General features: G+C 34.3%; 2 protein-coding genes across 3 annotated transcripts in view; one reads left to right on the top strand and one right to left on the bottom strand.

The window, feature by feature from the left end:
• The window catches only part of mitfb (melanocyte inducing transcription factor b), a 226,781-nt gene extending 221,618 nt beyond the window's left edge, over positions 1-5,163 (bottom strand). For both annotated transcript variants that reach the window (XR_007825491.1, XM_051096174.1), the window contains exon 1: positions 4,919-5,163. Coding sequence is in view for 1 of the 2 variants with exons in the window: in XM_051096174.1 (XP_050952131.1) it covers positions 4,919-5,022 (104 nt within the window). In the remaining variant the exon portion in view is untranslated. The remainder of the gene's footprint in view (positions 1-4,918) is intronic.
• Positions 5,164-9,698: 4,535 nt separating this feature from the next.
• Positions 9,699-15,614, top strand: part of frmd4bb (FERM domain containing 4Bb) — a 73,524-nt gene continuing 67,608 nt past the window's right edge. The window contains exon 1 of the mRNA XM_051096939.1: positions 9,699-9,991. The gene's annotated coding sequence lies outside the window, so the exon portion shown is untranslated. The remainder of the gene's footprint in view (positions 9,992-15,614) is intronic.

Here is a 15,614-nt window from a genome sequence, read left to right on the forward strand (position 1 = left end):
CTAAAAAAAGTTGTGCTTCTTTATTTATTTTATTGTATTTTGAATTAAAGGTGAAAAGAACAGCATTTATTTTTGTAATAGAACATGAATGAATGCGTCTTTGCTAAATAAAAGTATAATTTCTTTCCCCAGGGAAACTAGATAACAAATAAAATTTGCACACCATAAGGGAGGTTCATATGAATGCACGTTTGAATGTTCACGCCTGAATCTTTTTTGGGAATTTTGGGAGGGTCAAAAAAAAAACAGGAACTCTTGAAATCTGACTAAGGAGTTGCGCTGATGACCACCTAAAAATACACTCCACCGTTCCGGTGTCTTGCATCAAACTCCCAACCGCAGTGGCCTTGTAATCAACAAAGCTATGAAAAATCGAACCAGCTTGCAAGTCCTTATCTGTTATCATGCAACTAATCAACCGCTGAGAACAATCATCTTCCGTCTCTCTCCTTATAAGAGCAGTAGTATGTCATTGTAATCAAAAAACAGTTTCATGAATGAAAATAGGAGCTTTTAAGAAAACAGAGGGTGTAAGGAGTGCTGGATTTCATCCAGTGAGGGAGTCAAGGATGTGAGGATGTTCTCGCTGACGGCCAGCATGGTACTTGACTGCAAACACCTGCTCCTGCCACTCAGCCTCCGGCTCTACTGCCAGATCAATATCAGAAGCGCAGAACTACCTCTGACATCTTGACACCAGCCTCAACTGCCAGCGGCTACAGGCTGCAATTCATGCCAGCCTCTTACAGCTCAAGGGCATGCAGCACTTCACTTGGTAATTGGGGATGTATCTAAATAAATTTTCTAAACATCTGAGAAAAATCCGTCTTTTTGTTGTATAATGATGCTCCATAATGCTGTGTGAAGAATTACTAGAAGCTCAGGTTATACATATTCTGTTTGCAACTAAATACAGCAACAAAATAGTGAACAGCTGCTAAATATAATAAAGTTAAAAAAAAAAAATAAATAGAAACAGGAAAAATTACTATTATTATACTATTACAATTATACTATTATACTATTTTTTTTGATAGAACTATGATTGTGATTTAAAATGCAAAAAAGCATATAAACAAATAAACAGAGGTTTGTGATTTTTTAGATTTTGTGATTATATACTAATATTGTGATTATATACTACTAATAATACTATAATCACTAATATTAGTGATTATATACTAATATATGATTATATACTACTACTAATAATAATAATTATAATAATAATAATTATTATTGTTATTATTATTATTATTATTATTATTCAATACTTATAATTATATTAATAATAATATTAACATAATATAATAATATTAAATTTTATTTATATAGCATCTGTCCATTGCTCAAGACCATATTTATTGTTATTATTAATAAATAAAAATATAAAAATTGCTAAATAAAAAACAAAATCAAAATATTACTATTGTAATATTTTACTATAAAATAAAAAATATATATTATAATTACATAAAATAATTATTTTAACTAAATTTAATAAACTAAAATTCATCTTCATTCGTTAGACCATCAAACAACTTACTTTGAAAGAAAATTGCAGCTTAAAGCTTTCCATTTGTTAATAAATCCTTCTCATTACAAGTATTAATCGCAATTACTTGCATACAAAATAAAAGTTTGCCTAATATATGTGTGTGTACTGTGTGTACTTATTATGTAAATACAAACACATTCATTTAAGAAATATTTACAAGTATATGTATTTATTCTAATTGTTATATAACTTATATTACGTGTATATATATATATATATATATATATATATATAGTACATAAATAACATATTTCTCTTAAATATGTACATTAATTTGTGTGTATTTACATTTACATAATAATTACACACAGTACACACACATATATTAGGCAAACTCAAACTTTTATTTTGTATGCGATTAGTCTCGATTAATTGTTTGACAGCCCTATTTACAAATGCATGGTAAAGCAATCCAGTCCAAAGCAATCCAACATTTTCTGCAGACTGAGTCGCTCTGAGCCTACAAACACTGGCAAATTATGAGCTGCTCATGTGTAAATACAGTGCCATGCTTCACTCTGAAACATACAGCGCTATATTTATTAAATTGCATGGCAGTTTGTGTGATTTGATAATTGCACTAAGCCATATCGTTTTATTTTGATTAGTCGAGCAGCCTTAGGAGAAAGTAAAATAGGTTTTAACCTGATAGATACTTTCTGTCTGTGCCAGAATGTGTTAATATTCAGCTAACTAAACATGTTGACAGTATGTATTTTTTTTTTGTTTTTATGTAATAAATGCATTCTCTTAACCCAGTTCATTACTGTAGGTGTGTCATTCATAGCTTCGTCTCCTGTAAAGTGTAAACATTGAGCCTTCCAGGCACCTTTGAGGTATCTAAGATCTGTCAATCATTCTAGCTCAACCAATAGTGAGAGTTTGGGGCGTGGCTACTGTAGCAAGCTGAGCCAAAGCGTGTTGAGGCAGTGTGAGATCTTGGGATCATGATGCGTTACATGAGGAAAAAATAATTTACAGAAGTGCAAGCCAAAGACCTGCGGAGCAAATGGGGTAAAACAAAGGTAAACTTTGGCAATATTTTTACAAGATGGAGTAACTTAATGAAATCTTTAGTTTTAACAAGATGCCAAACTTGAGGAGTTTCTTCTCGACAGGTAAGTCAGAGTTCAAGTTTTCTAAGCTGTCAAGACCCAGATAATAAAGTGGTACAATTTTCTAAGAACAAGAATAATCGTACAGGCATGATGCATGTAAGGGATCTTTGCAAAGGTTGCTTAAATATACTTAATTTTTGTAATTGTAATTAACACTAGTAGCACAGAAGCTGAATACTTCACTGTTAAAGTAAGTAAATTACAGTAGTAGTTGGACAGAGATGTTCAAACTTCAAAGCAGGGCTTGCAAAGCCGAAGTTGCCCAGGTATATGACCTTTGATTTGGCCCACCATGTCACATTTATTTGTTTTAACATTTTTTAGTTTATTTTTGCATTTAAAGACAATATAACTGAATTTGATTTTAAAATGTAATTTTAATATAATATAGTTGGATATAACACATTTTTATTACAATCAAACAATATCAGTGTAATATCTTGCATCCGGTTGTGATCCAACGCCCTCGTTATTACACTCAACATTTTAGCAGCAAACCAAAATAGCCCCCAAAATTTACCCACAGCATCTGAGGTATTAGCCTGCACTTCTATATTTATAATGTTAATTTTCACCTCATGGCGGCCAGAGCCGTCTGCCTCATCTAAATTAGGATCACACCGTCTGCCAATGAGAAGACTGTCATGGTGAAACAGTCTGGAAAACGCAGTTAGTGCTGATGAGGAAAAAAATTACTTTTCATTTGCATACCTTTGCATTCGTTTAATATACATGTAACATTTAAGGAGAACAACTTGTGCATCAACATTTAGAAAGCAACGCTGTCCAAAGTGTGTCTGCATGTGTATATCTATACACATGCAAACCTTTTTAAGAAAGATCTTAAAAAGCACATCAGCTAAAACACTTTACACAGCACGAGGAGTTGCACAAGCATCTATGAACATGAACAATGCATGATACAAGTCCAAAATGTCTAATTTAGTTCATAATTTATATAAAAAGCTGGCTGAAATCTCTTATCTGCCCAGAACAGTGTAAGAAGCATTCAAATAAAACACTTTGTCTACAAACTCTCACATCTTCAGCTCAGTTTTGACTATGAATTCATCTGTATGATAATTTTAGTGGTGTTTATATTTTATTAAAATAAAATATAAAATAAAATACATCAAGCACAACCATCACCAATAACTGCACATAATAATCTTCATAATCTTCAAGACTTCATAAATTTGTAAATACACAAAATGTCTGCCTCGTATGAAACACTCTGCAGGCTGCAATTTACCTGCATTAAAACACCTTCATTTCATTAAATAATAGAAATCATTAGGTAATTATTTTAGTTTAAAAAGGCTTGTAACTTGTAAAAAAAAATGTTTCACGTAGGTGAGACCAGGGATTGTTGTCACAACTGATATATTTCAGTAAAACTGTAAACTATAAGGTTTTGTGTCAAAAATATAAATGCATAAGTGTTTGTTTTTTCTAACAGTGATTTTATATGTTACAAATACACACTCTTAAATTAGACTAATATTTATAATACGATAAAGTATAATGATTCAACTAAAAGATTCAGCTGTGTTCCCAGTTTAGTGTCAGGCTGAGGCAAGTCACGTGCTTTAATGTTAATATTTACAATAATAAATAAATAAAAATTACATTTTATTATATCATTTGTTAGCCAAACCTATTTATTTAATTGTTTATTTGTCTTTCTTTCTTTTACTTTTTCTTTTCTGTTTTCACTCACTGTCATTTCACTTATACAAAATATAATTTCAATCTAAAATATTCACCGGAATCAAAAGTGCGACAACTAATCCTCTGGATCTGCTGTATTTGTAACTGCAAAGAAAAACTTGACCTACAGATCTGCTTTACATAATGTTTATGAAAGTGATTAGAAAGTGTCGGCAAAGTTCAACAGACTTTTAAAAGAGTTTCACGAGTGAGGTCTGCATACAGACAGGCTACATGAGTAAATATTTGATGATGATGTTGTATCCTAAGGCGTTGTCTACTGTAACACCCATATGCGCTGCACGAAACGCGACGCAACTCCAGCGCGTCCATTATAATAAGCGCGGCTGTCAACACCGCTAAACGCTCCAGTTTGTCGCGTGCATGGAGACAGCGCAGCTGATTCTTATTAGAAACTAGCAAAACAACTAATAAGACATTAAAATAAATTCTTTGCCAGGCATATCACACTTTTAAAAACATGCAATAGAGAAAAGGCATTTCAGAGCTGTCAAACGCTCCATTCACTGACCTGTTTTTCAGCGGCTGACTCTTGAGCTCGTAATACGTTTTAGGCTCCTCGTGAAATTCCTCTCCGACTTCAAAGTCGGGCACGATCCCCGATTCCGACTGCATTTTCAAAGTTGTCAACTTTCGTCAGCTCCCAGGTGGAAAATAATACGTCAGTTCAGAGCCGTACTCTCAGACGCACGAAGTGCCAGCCACCGTGATGTCAAGCTGTCAGTTCTCCGTGCGCTCCAGTAGTCCGCTAGTTTCGTTTTGTAGTCCGTTTGGAAGGCTGTCGAACGCAGCCAAATGAAGCGTGGAACTACAAGTCCCAGGAATGACGACAGTCTTGTGTCAGCATCTTTTCATTGGCTGGCAGTAAGAAAGGGGGCGTTACCCTAAGAACAGCAACGTTTTTGACTTTGGCTACAAATAACCGGTCGTTATCTAGCCTACATGCTATGGACAGTAACATTTGGTTCAGTTATCATGAAATATATGTTTTTTAGAATTTGTATTATTCTCCGCTGATAATTGTTGTGTGTGTGTGTGTGTGTTTAATAAACGGAGTTGCGCTATTATTTCACTCATTAGCCTGTACAATTTTGTAAACAGTACAATCAATGCCCACGCGGTGGCAGTATAATCAAATCAATTAAATACCACAGTCTTACTTCAACGCTATGATGCTGTCTTTTTCCCCAAATAAAAATTGCTGAGAATTATTGCTTAATTTTTACCAACTATTTGAACTAGTCTCTAATATTACTAATATTAGAGGTATTTGTTATTCTTCTGTCAAAATAAATAGATTGCAAAAATTAGTAGTAGTAGAGTAAGTAATAATTGCATAGTAGTTTAGTTTACAAACACTATTTCATTTGAAAGAAAGTGCATGATTACTGCACACCTTCTATATTTCTAAATATTTCTGGTCTTATATCAGCCTCATTATTCTACCTGATTCATTCATTCATTTTGCATATTAAATGTGTGCATAATTTGTAGCACAATTAAAAGTAAAAGTGTTCTTAAAGTGGTCAAATATAATTTCATTTTATTAAAGGATTACAGTGAGGCTCTATTATTGGACATCTATGTTGACACTCAGGGTGGAAATGAAGTAATCAAGAGGTTAGCCTCAACATTAAATTGTGACATTAGGCATTCAGCATTGTAATGTGACAGGTAATAGTTATTACCAGTTGCAATGAGTCACATTTGTACGGAAATGACTCTTGCAGTGACCTTCATGACCTTCAAAAGAGCTAATAATTCAGGAAACCTTTATGATAGCTCTTCATCAACTCACATGTCCAGTACAATTAAAATAAATAATTTGAATTTTTTTTTAATATATATTTTGGATTTTTCTATTTTTTTATTTTTTATTTAGTGCTGTCAAACCAATTAAATCACGATTAATTGCATCCGAAATAAAGGTTTTTGTTTACATAATATATGTGCGTCTACTACTGTGTATATTTATTGTGTAAATACAATTAAACACACATACAGCATATATTTTGAAAATATTTAACTGATATTTTATATAAATATTTGTCATATATCAGCATAACGTATTTTTCCTAAATACATGCATGAGTGTGTATTTATATATACATAATATATATGCACAGTAGTATACACATATATTATGTAAACAAAAACTTTTATTTTGGATGTGATTAACTGTTTGACACCACTACACTGTAAAAAATAAAAAAACACAATTTGTTGAGTCATCTTAAAATAATTTGTTACCCTGCTGCCTTAAAATTTTAAGTTCAGTCAACTAAAATAAGTTTAGTCAACTTGAAATGTTAAGTTGTACTAAGTAACAACTTAGATATTTGTGTTTGCTAAACTTAACAGATGGGTAAGTAACCCCGCTGCCTTAAAATTTTAAGTTGATTCAACTCAAATATCTAAGTTGTCACTTACTACAATTTAACATTTCAAGCTGAATAAACTTTTTTGAGTTGACTGAACTCAAAATTTTAAGGCAGCCAGGTTACAAATTATTTTAAGTTGACTCAACAAATTGTTTTTTACAGTGTAGTTTTAAAATTTTATCTGTTTACCTACATGTCATGTGACCATTAACCAACATCAGATAACTGTGCACATGCGAATGTGTTGTTTAATTATTGAAATGCTAAAATCATAATACCTTAGGGGTACTGTAAATACATTTTTAAATGGTTCAGCTGACAAAAAAAGTACTTTACTGCAATAAAAGGAACTATAGTCTGATCATATGTATTTTAAAATGTAATTTGATTACAAAGTACTTAGATTTTGGAATCGTATTATGTAATCCAGATTATATATAATCAATTGGTAGCCAGTGTTAAGAATCAATATTCTGAACAACTAAAACTTTGAATTTTTCAAATGTGAGTTCGTAAACTGTGTTTTCTGTATGATTACTCAACATCTTTTGACATGTGTCCTGCACTGAGTATATGATCACTTCAGTTCCTTACAACAGAGTCTTCGCTTAGAGATCCTCACTAAAGGCCAGACTATTTTATGTTTTTGACAATTGTTTGCTAATTTGTATGAATTCATATGATCTCATTTGTGCATTTTTGCAGGATCAGCAATTTTTCAGTTAAAGTCAGTTCATCGTTGATGCAGAGATGTCATTATCCATCTCAGTTCAGCTCTCTTCCAATAGTGTCTGTGGAATCAAGTCAACAATATTGCCAGAAATTAAGTGTCTCCAACTAAGCAAGCCAAAGGCGTCAGTGGCAAGGAACCAAAACTCCTTCAGTGACAGAAATGGAGAAAGAAACCTTGGAAGAAAGCAAGCCAGCTCTCCTCTGGCCAGACAAACCCAATTTTTTTGTACAATTCACATCATCATAACATTAATTTCAATTATGCAAGGGTTTCCCCAACTATGCTTGTCTGATTTTAGCTTCCAGTTGGAATAAGCATTGAGCTCCTCAATCATTGCAGATGGTGTTTGTGTGTTGTGGGTGGAGGGTGATGGGGAAGGGGGATCCCATGGGCATTTACACAGTGGGCACTGAGAAGATGCAAATAAACCAGGCCCTTTGTTCACATGTTTGGGATATTGTTGTTAAACCCAAAATCCTGAGCCTCTATCCATTCCAGTTTGGCTGTCCATGAACTAACCTTTATAAAACCTTTCAGCGGTTGTGTACGCTGCATAATCTATACATGAAGAGTAATGACTTTGAATTACAGTCGCTCAAAGAAGAGCCGAGACATCACATTTGGAGAGGAGGCGCCTTGACTACAGGCTCAATAATGCTAATGTATCTTCACGCAGCGTGCAGCCTGAGTTTTATTTAATTATCGTGAAAAAGATTTTCTAATTTATCACTCAAGATCACAACTTTTGTCAAGTTACTAATATGTCCGATCCAAATGTGATTTGAGACACTGTATAATTGCTACAATGGATTAGTGCTTCTTGTGCATAATTAATTACTAGCCTAATGATATGTAAATACACACAGTACCAGGTTATTTAGTGTGCTTAGTTCCGTATTATTATTCAGGAGGCTTGCTTAGGTAATGTTAACATGTGTAAAAGTGTTTGAATGATTATGCTAATTATTCAGTACATATCTGAAGTTATGTCATGTCAAAGAATGATTAATTAAACTATTAATTAAATCTGAATGACTAATTGACTTAATTAGCACATATCCACTTTTTTCTTACCGTAAGAGTGGGCGCGGTCATTTGTAAAATTTCATGGGTCTGCTTTCCTATCTCATCCGCATCCAGCTATTTTTAGCTGTACAAAACAGCTTGTTTTGCTGCTTCATATCACAAATTGGTGTGTCTTACCATGTTATTTAAATGTATTATGAGCACACTGGTTTGTAGTGCAAACAGTTTTACTGTTTACTACACATTGTTATTTTTCTCGTTATTTCCATATAGCGAATAATGACCTGGAAGTCTCACCCATAGCCAAAGGTGGATACTAAGAGATTCATCCCAGCTAACAAAATATGTTCTAAAATGTTTTGTCAGTGTTATCTTTACGTTATAAAAATGTTATTTCTAAGTGTTCTCTGAATGCTCAAAACAGCAAGGCTTTGATTTGTTTTGTTTGCGGTATGTTAAGGAAACATTCCTATTTATCATTTTGCAAACATTACGGGAATATTGCTTTTGAATGTTCTGAAACAAGAAGTAATATTTAAAAAAAAAAAAATAGACAAACAACCAATTAAAATGTTTCTGGAAGTTCCATGAACAATGTTTAAATAACATTGTGCCAACGTTTTGAGAACAGTATTAATGACCAGATAATTTTGAATGAACGTTGTAAACGTTCTAAAAATATTAGTAGAAGAATATTTATTCTTAGTAAAGAATATTCTTTAACCAGAACGTTAGCCAAAGTTCTGAGAATTTCAAACCGTGCGGTCACATTAGCGATATTTCGAACAAGATATTGTGGTCAAAAAGATCCATTGTCCATCGTAGTGCAAATTACTTAAAAACCAAGCAGATTTTTAATGATCAGCGCAGCAAATTTGTGTGACCAGCGTAAACATGAGCGAAATTATTGTGGGGAACTTGATCGCCCTCACGCTAAACGCGCAAATTCTGACTGGATTTTGCCCGCGAAATTTCGCCGAGCAACAATAATTGTTACCACACCCTTTGAGCTCTAATCGAAAAAATCAGTGAATCGAGTAATTTAATTTAAACGATTCATTGAATGAATTATTTAGTCTTTTATATGTATTATAATAAATATCGAGTAGCCTATTTGAAATCCATTCTCTTTCCCGGCAGCATCAGTGAGATGACCGGTAATAGTGAGCTGTATGTGTGTTGTCAGTGAGGGCGTGTGTAGGGGATCCATACGCACACACAATACTATGGGTATAGTATGAGCGACTGTGTGTGTGTGAGAGAGAGAGAGCGTGTGTGTGTGCAGATAACGGCATGGCCCCGGTCTGTGTCTTTGTAGCCGGTAAGGGGAAGGCGTGGTGAGCGTCTGATCACAGAACCAACTGATGAGGGAATGAAGCAGATGTGCGGCGATACATCCGACAGCGAGCGTGTGAACTGAACGGAAACGCCCTTACAGACAGAGGTAAGATTTATTCGCCAATACATTAATCAAATGACTCGCTTTTGTATTATTTGTCGTTTTTCGTCTGCTATTCGGCTTTGACAACAGGCTGCACCGGAGCACGTGAAACACGATGGATTAACGGGATGATGTTCATGCTTTTCATTTCTGAATGAAAACCGTTTGTGTAAGCTCATATACAATTATTCGCATTTATTTAGAAAAAATGACCATAGGCTATATGATATTTGTTACTTTTAGGGGTAATAGAAAGATGGGATCTGTGTTTGACTATTCATCTCAGCATTGATAAGAAAACATTCATTTATTAATTTCATATGATCGCTATGTCCTGTTGAACCACAGATAGCCCACATTAAAAGGCAGTTCACTAAGGCTTACCAGCAGTGTGGCTAATTCTCTGGTTATCTGTTTCTGAACATAGACAGTATTGTGTCACATCACAGATATCTAGCGGTTTGTGAAATGAATATTTCCTCTTTGATGAGGACACAGGAAATTACATGAGATGAGATGATGTCATGACATTTTTTTTTTCAAATGTAGAATTAGCACATATAGTAAGTACATTAAGTAAATATGTACTGCATATATAAGCATATTTGTATTGGTTGTGGTAGGCTAAAGTGTTCTGTTATATAAAATTAGTCAAACTGGGATTCAAACTAGTGTTTTTCTGTGTGCCTGTTTATGATTTTATTCATGAACACAAGAATGCTAAATGCAAACTTAGTAATTTATGACAGATTTTTTTATTTTTGCAACCCAAATTATAAATGCATGACATTTGTGCAAAATGGTATTACGTTGCTACTTGCACGTTTTGCGACACTTTCAAAGTAAAATGTCCATTAAGTGGCGCTAAAAGCGTGTTGAGTTTTAACAGATGAATGTGAATCTGACAACGTCTTATTGTGTTGGTTGCATGTATCGGAAAATATTAAAAGGTTAATGCTCTTTAGGAATTTAACATAACCAAACGCTACTCTAACCTAAGCAATAATATTAACAAAAGTAAGGAGAGATAAAAAGTCATTTGCTGAAGCAACCATGCTGTTTTATTATAACTCAAATTTCCCTGGACTCGTACTCAAGTGCATTGCTGTACCAGGTGTGCTACCAAGCAAGTTTACTATGTGAGAAAAGCCATACACATTTAACTGATGCTAACATCAAAACGTTTCAATTTACAAATTATGCACCATGGTAAAATGTTTTTATAAGCAGATATGTATTGGTTACTACTTGTGATAGGCTACAGTATTCTGTAATATAAAATTACAATCTAACTGGGATTTAATAAAATAGCACAGTATGTGCGTCTGTTTATGATTCTGTTCATGAACACAAGAATGCTAGACACTAGGTTAGTAATTAATGACAGAATTTTTATTTTTGCAACCCAAATTAGAAATGCATGACATTTGTGCAAAAATATAATACGTTGCTTCTTGCACGTTTCGTGACACTTTCAAGTAACATGCCCAGTGTTTACTGTAAGTGGCACTAAAAGCGTGTTAAGTTTTAACAGATGAAAGCAAATCTGAGAGCTTTTTATTATGCTAGTTTTTTATGTACTGGAGTATGCTAAAAGGTCAATGTTCTTTACCAATTTAATATAACTAAACACTCTAAACCTAAGCAATAATGTTAACAAAAATAAACGTGAGATAAAGCAACCATGCTTTTGACTCATGTTTCCCTGGAATAGTACTCAAGTGTTTTGCATCTCAAGTGAAATACTGTACCGGGTGTGCTACCAAGCAAGTTTACTATGTCAAAAAAGCCATACATATGGAGCTGACTGAACTGATGCAAACATCAAAACATTTTAATTTACACATTATGCACTATGGTAAAGTGTTTTGAGGTTTTGCTCTATTTTCTGCAAGGAACAGCTAAAAATATGGGTTTATTAATCAATAATATGCCTCGTAATCATAATTTGTTTGAACAAGAATAAAACTTCTTGGTGTTCTACTGCCTCTAGTGTTCATTTCAGCTAAAAAATGCAGTGAATTTTATGTATAGACACATTTCTGGAGTTTAGGCACATTTTTTTCAATGTGCCTGTTTTTATTTTTTGGATGAACTGTTCCTTTTCAGAAGCTAATACAGTAAGTTTATTTCTAAGATCAGTCTACAGATGCTGTGTACAGTCCATATAGTTTATTTACCTTTCTCTATTTAACTACCATTTTAGTTTATTAGCTTAGGATTTGGAGGTGATTTGGGGAGCAGACGGGCCGCTCATGTTTGCAGGACACCAGCTCATTCATATTCGAAGTCTTACCTGAAAGTAAAATAAGGCCATGCGGCTGGGGGAATATTTGCATCGCTGTATTTGCATGCCATGCTGCTGGTACTCCAAAAAGGGGCAATGCTTTCTAAAAGCATAAGAAATCATGCTGTTATGACTGTAAAATATGGTAGAAATTCCCCAAATCGTTGACTGGAAAATTAGCAGCTGCGCCAATTACATTGCACAAACCTAATAAGACATAACATTTACATTGATATGTTTCATGGGAATCGAACCCATGACTTTGGTGTTGTGAGCACCATAGATTATTGTTTGAGCTACAGGATGGTTTTAAAGACACCAAAGGGGGTTTCCTATAGAAAGAATACAATGATTTGTAAATGACTGTAAGTGCAACCTTTCTGCAACAAAATGGCTAGAAATTTAAAGCATTTAAAAAATAGCTTTTAGGAGTATACTAACTTTTGTTGACCTTAAAATTGAACATAACAAAAGTTCAGTTCAGACTTAATAGGATCTATAAAAATTCTCATTCGTACATTACATCCGTATGCCCCGTCACCTGTTTTTATTGCTTTTTTGTTTTCCTCATATCCCCTCAGGAAAAGACGCTTTGCTTGTCGTACAGCTTGCTTGTAAACAGGAACTGGTAGTTAAAGAAGAGTCTTTGGATGTGGAAATGAGCTGCGAGCATCTTTTCTGTGAGAAGCGACTGCAGGAATTCATGTTCAGGAAGTCCTGTCACAAACAGACGGCAGCTAATTTTAAACACTAAATTAGAGAAGATAGTGCTTATTGTTTCTGCGTTGGGTTGCCCTCTAAAAACCTCAAGTCAGTGGAAGTGACAGTGTGTTTCCGTGACAGTGCATTATCACATCCTTTTTACTAGTAGCACATCTTCCTGTGAAGCGTTCAAGGTGCTTTTAAGTACAAATTTAGTTAAGAGTAGATGACCTAGTGTCTAAGCTTATGTTTAGTTCGGTGTCGTTTCTCCTTTCCATCTTATGAAAGCTGTGCTTCTCTCAACTCAACTGGCCGTTTGAAGCCTCTGAGTTTGAGAGCTGCAGGTACGGTATCTGGACAGACAGAGGCTCCTGACAATCCCTGAGAAAGGCAGATTCACCACATGGGGGAGGAAGGATTTTCACCAGACTGCTAAGAATATAAAAATCATATTTCACTCTAAAATCAAAAGAAAAAGTTATATTTTGCATAAGCGGAAAAAAAGGACCATAAAAGGAATCGTTGACCTATAAATGAGAAGACTGCCATTGTTTACACATTTAAATATTTTAACAAATGCTTTTAAGTCATTCTGCTGATCCAGTTCAAAAATTTGATTTAATTTGATTTACATTTAATTTGTTTACAATTAGATTGTTTCAAGATTTTTTAAATCTCTTATCAAATCTTCATTAATTAATAAAAAATGTAAAATGTTATTGCAATTTAAAAGAACCATTTTCTATTTGAAAATATTTTAAAATGTAATTTATTTCTGTGATCAAAGCTGAATTTTCATCATCATTACTCCAGTCTTCAGTGTCACATGATCCTTCAGAAAGCATTCTAATATGCTAATTAGATGTTCAAGAAACCTTTATTATTATCAGTTGAAAACAGCTGTGCTGATTAATATTTTTATTATTTGATAAATAGAAAGTTCAATACAACAGCATTTATTGGAAATAAAAATCTTTTGTAAAATTATAAAAACCTTTTAATCAATTTAATGCATCCTTGTTGAAAAAAAGTATTATTTTCTTAAAAAAAAAAAAAAAAAAAAAAAAGACGAAGACGAAGAGAAGTTTTAGTGGTAAAAAAGAATAAATGATGGCATTGTGACACTATTTGTTTGACATGACAATTAATGATATTTTTTAATAAATAATAAAATGTTAAAAAAGGAATAAAATCATAACATTTCATTGTTACAGTAATGACAATGAGATTTTTTCTTTTTTTTTTTTTTTGCATTAAAGTAATTATAATTGTGGAGGCAAATGTTCTATATTGTAATGCAAATAGTATTAAACAACAAAAATAAACAATGTAACTAACTTCAAAGGTTCTAAAACAGGCTTAATTTTCTTTATGCAAAATATTGTTTAATAAAAGATTTCCCTCGTGTGATAATCTCTATTTCATCAAAACAAAAACATTTTGTTCCCAGTTCCCATGTGGATAATAAACTGACCAAGTTCTCACTCCCGTGGGAGACCTCCGAAGAAAAGGGTGGTGTTTTGGAGAAACATCCGACAATCAGATCAGGTTTTGGTTTTAATTTATTGTTGTAGTACCACTGACCTTCAGAATACCGTGTAAACTCTGTTTCTAGCAGCTCCTGTTTAGACTATGAACTGCAGGTGGATTTACTGACGTCCCTGAGGGTTGCAAACATTCGTAATCTCTTGCCCAAGCAGCTGGCAGACAACCAGCTCTAATCAGCCATAGGATATGAGCCGCCGACGGGACAGTGTGTGTGTGTAAGATGTGTGTGTAATCAGTCTAGAACTGGATCCTATGACGTGATATCGACCTCTATTGTTGAGGGAAACTAGAGTCAGTGGTCTGTCCCCCCATATCTGTATGAGGAACAGTACAGTGGAGCATCAGTGGATTTCACCTGCTGAAGTCCTAAACTGGATCTCACCACTAGTGTCTGCTAAGAGTCCTACTGAGTCTCAATATGAAGCAGTAAAGGGGTCATCGGATGCTAAGTTCGCTTTTACATGTTGTTTGAACATTAATGTGTGTTGGCAGTGTATGTACAAATCTACCCTATAATGATAAAAATCCATGCAGTGATTTTTAATTAATCTGTAAAAAAAATAATATCCCCTTTTTCAAATCGAGCCGTTCTCAGATGCCTGTCGGTGTGCCGTCACAACAACAGAGGCTGCTCCCACGATAGTTGATTGACATGAGCTCTTTCCTCAGTTGACCTCCATTGTTTTAATGCCGGAGCAGGGATGTAAGTTACACAACAATATCTCTGATTGAGGTGTTGTTGTCACCACCGCGGTCTCTGTGGCTCCCTCTAACCGCCTCCAGCGGGAACCATCCCCGGACTTCTAATTCACTACATTACCCATAACCCCGTACCTGGGACCCCCACTTCCGGTTCCGGGTCTCCCGGGTCACTTCCCGTCAGTCGGCCATTTTAGGACCGCCAGGTTGGCGGGACCTTCGCAAAGGTTTGGTTAGTCTGACTATCAATCCTGAGTGTTTTCCTTTACTATTGTTTATCTGTTGCCGACCGGACTGTTTATCGTGTTTGATTCTTGCTGCCTGCCTCGACCTTATTGCCTGGATTATCGTTTACTCTTTGGATTACCTCTGTTATTCCCGTTTGCTGGT

This window comes from Labeo rohita, chromosome 23, assembly GCF_022985175.1.
Source record: "Labeo rohita strain BAU-BD-2019 chromosome 23, IGBB_LRoh.1.0, whole genome shotgun sequence".
Lineage (NCBI taxonomy): Eukaryota > Metazoa > Chordata > Actinopteri > Cypriniformes > Cyprinidae > Labeo > Labeo rohita.